This window comes from Fukomys damarensis, unplaced genomic scaffold (genome assembly GCF_012274545.1).
Source record: "Fukomys damarensis isolate Sample0158 unplaced genomic scaffold, DMR_v1.0_HiC HiC_scaffold_33, whole genome shotgun sequence".
In the NCBI taxonomy this organism is placed as follows: domain Eukaryota; kingdom Metazoa; phylum Chordata; class Mammalia; order Rodentia; family Bathyergidae; genus Fukomys; species Fukomys damarensis.
In genome coordinates, this window is record NW_022900945.1 from 53,567,241 (window position 1) to 53,573,531 (window position 6,291).

General features: G+C 51.5%; 1 protein-coding gene across 1 annotated transcript; it reads right to left on the reverse strand.

The window, feature by feature from the left end:
- Positions 1–3,839: 3,839 nt before the first annotated feature.
- LOC104863344 (late cornified envelope protein 3D-like) lies at positions 3,840–4,133 on the reverse strand. Its single transcript, XM_010625719.1, has one exon. It carries the CDS (start codon positions 4,131–4,133, stop codon positions 3,840–3,842), a length of 294 nt encoding a protein of 97 aa, XP_010624021.1.
- Positions 4,134–6,291: the final 2,158 nt, after the last annotated feature.

Here is a 6,291-nt window from a genome sequence, read left to right on the forward strand (position 1 = left end):
ACTTAGGAGTGGTGGCGGTGAGGTCGGCGGCCTGCCAGGGCTGACGCTGGGCACAACGCAGGGCAGCAGCAGCTGCGCCTGGGGCACACTGGGAGGAACTCATGCCACCCTGGAGGCAGCGCTCTCCCTTCAGAAAGGAGGGGACCAATAAAACTGGTGTCTGAGGTTGGAGCATGGAGGCCAGAAGGGGCCAGCATAAAATATGCTATAAGCACCCTGGCCGGGGAGTTGGATGTCCCCAGCTCTGTTTCCTCAGGTGACGGTCATCCTAAGGCAGAGGTGTTTGAGGAGAGGAAAGGCTGCAATGTAAGGAGAGAACAGTGGCCCAAGATGTTAGCGTCCAAGTCGAACCTACGTCAGATGAACAGTGGGCTGGCCCAACAGTCACTCAGGCTGTGTTTTGAAATTTCGTGCATGTGTCAGAGAAGGAGGCTGGGGCATCCAGGGAGAATGTGGAGGAAAGGTGAACTCTTATTGGTGAAATGTGAATCATAATGAGAGGTGTGGGTGTGATGTGTGTACACCTAACGTAATGCAACTGACACGACGGCCTAATGTCTACAGAAATCGCATTCGGATTAGCTGTGTACAGTTTCCTATTGCATAGTTCTTCTGAGTTTAATTAAACCCGGGAGTAGAACAAATCTCTCATATCATGTTGTGAAGAAATGGCAGCTTTTGATAAAACATTCGTATTACAGTAGATGTCTCTGTTTATCCTGCTACGGGGAGACCTCGCGTTCCAGCAGCCCGGGCTGAGATAAGGTGTATTAGGAAGAGAATGGAGACATCTTCACAGGAGGGTGCAGGCAGGTTTTCCACTGAGACTTCGGGAGAAGTGAGGAAGGGAGGCTGGAAGCGACACAGAACACAGGCCTGATTTGCCCCACCACCTCCTCCTTTGCATCGGCACCTCGTTCTTTATTGTCCTGTAATTTACGCCTAAGCCTGAAATCACAATGTTGCTACATGAGATATCTGCCACCAGCAAAGCGGGTATACTTCATTCTCAATGTTTGTTTCCAGTCTGTGGTCCTTCGATGTGTTTATTAAACCTATATTGCCACCTCCAAGGGCATGGAAATCTGCTAGACAAGGGGTTTTTATACCTTTCTTGGCTGCTGAACAAGAAAATTAGGGGAGTCTCTTGAACGGATGGCTTGTGAGAAGAACATCTTACTATTTTTTCTTGTCTAAATCCAGGACTTTGGAGAAAGTCTGTAAATAACAGAAGCTCAATGAATTATTTTTGAATGAATCAATGGTTAGTTGTTGGCCTTGGACATGGTCTGTGTGATCTGCAAATGAAAATCAGAGCATCTTTCCAGCCCACTGAGCTTTTATAGACTGGGGGCTACTTTGAGTGACAGTATAAATTGCAGAAGTTATGACTGATTGCCTTTGACTGTCCTGGTATCGTGGGTCCTAACTTTGTTAGGTGGTTAGATTCCTATTTTTTCTCCTTCCTGGTGGATGCGTTGATTGGAGGAATTGTCCGTTACTTTGGCCTTGAGAGCATGGACTTGACGTTGTGCTTCTGCGTTTGTCCTCATCCTGTAGTCTTGGTGAATGATGGGCGTTACTTCACCAAAGGCTGAATTCCTTCTTCTGTAGCTGATGTGCAGCTAGGGATGTGGACCATGAATTCTAGCCATTCTTTACCCAGTGGGCCTCGATTTCAGAACCAGTAGAGTGGCTTTGCCCAGACTTGTGTGGTTCAAAGCTCCTGGTTCATGTGGCAAGACCTAACACACGTGGTGGCAACTTCAACTTCCAAACCAACTTTTACGCATCCTGAACATTGTTAAAGGCATATTTTGAGGCATACCTTGGACACTGTTTCCATCCTGCGAAGGAGTGCTTCTCAAGGACTCCTCAAATTTTGAGTGACAGATTTAAACTGTGGTGAAACCTTTAAGCTTGCAGTGATAAATTTAACCTCGGCAGCCGTTGTTCTGACCTCCAGGAATTGTGTGGAGTTGGAGAGTGGATAAGACTCTGTCAAAGTTTCTCTCCTTGAGAGCGCTTTTCTTTATTAAATTGCAAACATCTTGGAAACTCAGTCCTTGGAAGTGAAAACAGTCAGTTTAATATTTTCTAAAAACTAACAATGACTTTAAAAAAAATTCAGCCAACCCCTAAAGTGCTACCTAGATTTATTTTTTTTTCACTTGGTACACCTAGTCTCACATCAACATCCCCTCATTTTTAATTGTAATTTACTTTATGGCCTGTGGCATTCTTTGGTGTATTCTAAGAACCATCAGGAATGGCTTTGCTGACCGGCCCTCTCCTTGTGCCAGTATTTCAACAATCTGACTGAAAGAGTGGGCTCATCTTCAAGGAGATGATTTCAACCTAGCAGGCAGCTGACTTTCACAATGTAGGCCCCAAATATAGGAACCAATATTAAAAAAAAATCTCACTGAAGACAAGACTCCTGTGTTGGGTGCCCGATTTTCAGATTAAAAAAAAAAAAAGAAATAAAAATAAAAACAGAACACGCAGTTAAACAGCACCACAGAGATGTTAAGTTGAAAGGACTTGTTGTGAAGGGCCAAGTGGCCCAGAACGTGGATTTACTGGTTGTGAGGCCTGGGTCCTGGTACAGTGAAGTTGGGTGGACAGTCTCTCATTTGTCAAATGTAGTTTTTAAAAGCTCTTTGCTTATAGTTTGCTCAATTAATTAGATGAATTTTTAGGAGTCGACTGAGGGTTCCTACCGCATGAGAAGCAAATAAGTTTTTAATCATATGATTGCACTAATTCATAATTCTATCACTACTTCTTTCTTCTCTTCTTTTTTTCTATATGTTGCATGGCCCACATTCTTCCTACTGTCACATTTTCTAAACTCTCAGTCCCCTTTCTCCTGTGACCCAGAGCATCTTTACCTTTAACTAATTCTCAGCCACCCCTCCGGGGATATCACTGGGTTGACGGAGTTTTCTCTGTTCCTGAGGCCGTCCATTTCTAGAACTACTTGGTGTTGTCTCAGCCTTTGCATTATTGGGATTTGGGGAGAGATCATTCCGAGTTGTGGGAGCCTGTCCTGTGCTTCTGGTGTTTCGGGATGGCACGGTCTCTACTCATCCAGTGCTCTTTCTAAGCCCAGGTTTTGACAGGCAGTAGTGTCCTCGGGTATTTCTAAATGTCCCAATTCCTAGAGTTGGAAAGCATGTCCTGTTCCGCCTAGTTTTGGGTAGGTAGCTATCAAACCGGTAGAGTTGCTGGGTAACTGCTGACAAGCAATGCACTCGGTCTCACTTAGGATGCCAGAAACAGCTCATCAGGAGTAAGCAGCAGCGCCTCATGGCAGCCTCTGGAGTCTACGACCAGAGGAGCCCGCCCCACGCTTCCGTCCATAGCTGTTCCTCCCAGAGGCCTCCGTCCACGCCCTCTCCTCTCCTCGCCCCTGCTAACTCAGAAATTAGGCCTGAAACAACCTGAGAGCCTCCAGTGTTGTCCAGGGCAGAGCTGTGGCTCTGCGCCCTCTGTGTGGCAGCCCCGGGTCTGAGGGGCAGAGGAGCAGGGCACACGGCACCCACCCGGGAGACTCGAGGAGAGAGGACAGTAAGACGCCCGCGGAGGACGCAATGAGCTTTTTATTTTGTGACAGCGTGAAGCACGGGAAGAAGTACAACCCTCAGCAGGACTTGAGGCGCTGACACCAGACAGGAAGAGGCTTCTGGGAGAGCTGGAAGCTGGACGGGACCGGCACCGGGCCTGAAGCAGCCCGGGCAGGGCGTGTTGGAGAGGATGCGTGGACATGAAGCGACTGCTTGGCCCCTTGGATTCCTGTTTCCTCCGAAATCCCTCATCCCAGCCTCGGACCCGGGTCAGCAGCAGCCCCCAGAGCTCTGTCCACAGCCAGAGCCCCCACAGTGCCGACCACTGTCACCATCGCAGGAGTCCGAGCTGCGCAGCCGGCAACGGTGGGACCTGCGATGCCTGTGGGGGCTCAGGCAGCAGCCTCCCCCCGAGCTGGAGCTGAGGCCCCCGCAGCCCCCAGAGCAGGGAGCAGAGCAGGGGGAGGCAGCAGGCGCACACTGTGCTGGGCTCTTCGGGGGGCACTTGGGCGAGGGGCACTTGGGCGGGGGCTGACACTGCTGCTGGTTCTGCTGGCAGGACATCTCCCTGGGATCTCGAACCTGGGGAAAACAAAAGCAAAACAAAGCGCTTGTCAGTGTGGAGGCCTCAGCCCAGTGTGGCCTCGTTCTTCGCTTTAGATGGAGATCCCTTCCCCAAGACTGAGCTGGGCTCAGTCAGGATCTGGAGAAAGCAAATGGAGACCGATCTGGAGCAAAACCGGGCCTTTTCCTCTCTCCAGCCAGGAGGGCAGATGACAGACTCCTAGGTGAACCTCCAGGGCTCCTGCTCCTGCCCTCCCTGGCGCTCCCACAGCTCCATGTGGATAGCACCCTCTGCAGGTACTCTGCACACAGCCGTGCAACACCTCACTACCCTGCGGGGCTGGGCAGCCTCTGGAGCCTGGGAGGAGCAGCAGACTCGGGGAGGATTTGAGGAGGCAGCAGATGCATCTCTGGGGACATGAGGCCGGGGAGCCTAGGCCTGGCTGCATCACAGAAGCCCACCGTGGTGCACGGCCTCTGCTTTCTGCAGTCAGCCCTTTCCCCACCGCATTCCCGGTGCCCTCCACGGGTGCCTGAGCACCTAGGCCTGGCTCCCACTCCTCTTTCCTGCTGAGGCACAGACTTGTGTGCTCAGCCCTCTCCGCCCAGCGCCTCTTCCCCATGGACACGCACCTGGCCCGGTGGAGGCAGAGGAGGCGTTCGCGGAGGGAACCGAGACTGAGGAGCCCAGGGCCTGAGCCCTTTTATCCTGAGCTGGGTCTGATGATGCGTGGCCCGGGTATGTGTCCCCGTCCTCGCCCAAAGGGAGGCTGGCAGCATCACACACTCCCGCGACCAGGCTTTCAGCATTTTCCTGCGCATAGTTTGCCGAATGACAAAAGGGAAACGGGAAGTTTCAGTCAAGTCCGGTTTCCTCCAGCTCGGGCCCTCTGCCTGTGGTTCCTGCATGTGTTCGCTCAGCTCACACCGCCTGAGCTCGGGACGTGCCCTGTGCGGGCACTGGTATCGTGGAGACAAACTCCACACAGTCTGCCCCTGACTAGCTCACGGCTTCTCACAGAGACAGAAAACCGAGCTATGGAGTCTGATCCCGAGAGCTAGGTGATGTGGAGCTAGTGTGTCAAAGGCAGCAGCTCTGGGGTCACTGTTGTGGGTGTGTTAAGTCCCTGGCTTGGTAGATCCCTGTCTTGCGCACCGCTGTACCTGAGCTACCTGACCTTGGGATGTGCCGTGGTTAGGTAGTGGGTGGGTGGTAGAATGCGCTTGGCCCTGGCTTGAGGATAGAGTTTCAGAAAACATCACCACATCTGGAACGTCGCACTGAGTTCTGGGTGGGAGAGAGAGGACGGAGGTAAATCTGCACAGAGGAGCAATGATATAAAAATGTAGTTTCCTTGTGAGGCCCTCAGGAATCACTGCTGGTGGGTACAAAAGAGCATCAGTCTGTGGCTGTGTGAAGCTGGATTGAATCTCATATGTTATGTTAATCATTGTTAAACATTTGGTTGAATTTGTCGGTAGTGAGGAGGTTGTCGGAATTGCATTCATTCACTTACTGAATAACACGACAGTGCTTGAGGTTTGTCTAAGGTGAGTTTGTGTAGACTGAATACCCATTTTCATTTCATTTTTGTTCTTATCCCCTGGTCTCAGGCAAGTTGTTCGCCAACGCTTATCTTCTCAGCGGATCTGATCCCCATGTCCCCACTCCCAGAAGAAAGAGGCAGGCTTTTCTGAGGTTCACATGAGCAAACCCAGAAGCAGCAGCGCAAGACACTTCCAGGCGTCCACACCTTTCCTGAGGCTCCAGCTGGCGTTGTTTCACGCATGCATGCTGGTTCCCTGCCGTCCCCAATTAGATCGGCCCCTTGGAACTCTGACTCGCTGGGGCTGAAACCCCACGAATACCCCAGAGAGGTTTCCCCAGCCCACTGCAGGTGCTGCATTCTGGTTGTGCTCTGGGGGCCAGGACAGCATTCACCTTGTCAGGAGCTCCCGTTCAATTCTGGGCTGAATTCCAGCGCTTTGCGCAAGCACAGTTCTGGGAAGCGGCTCTTCCACCAGGTTAAGAGAACATGAGCACGAGTTTCCTCTGAGAATAAGGGAGATGCAAGCACCAGACCCTGGCAGAGCAACTCAGCCACCAGAATTCCCCACACAGGGTAGGAGCATAAGGGGCCACCATGGGAACTACAGT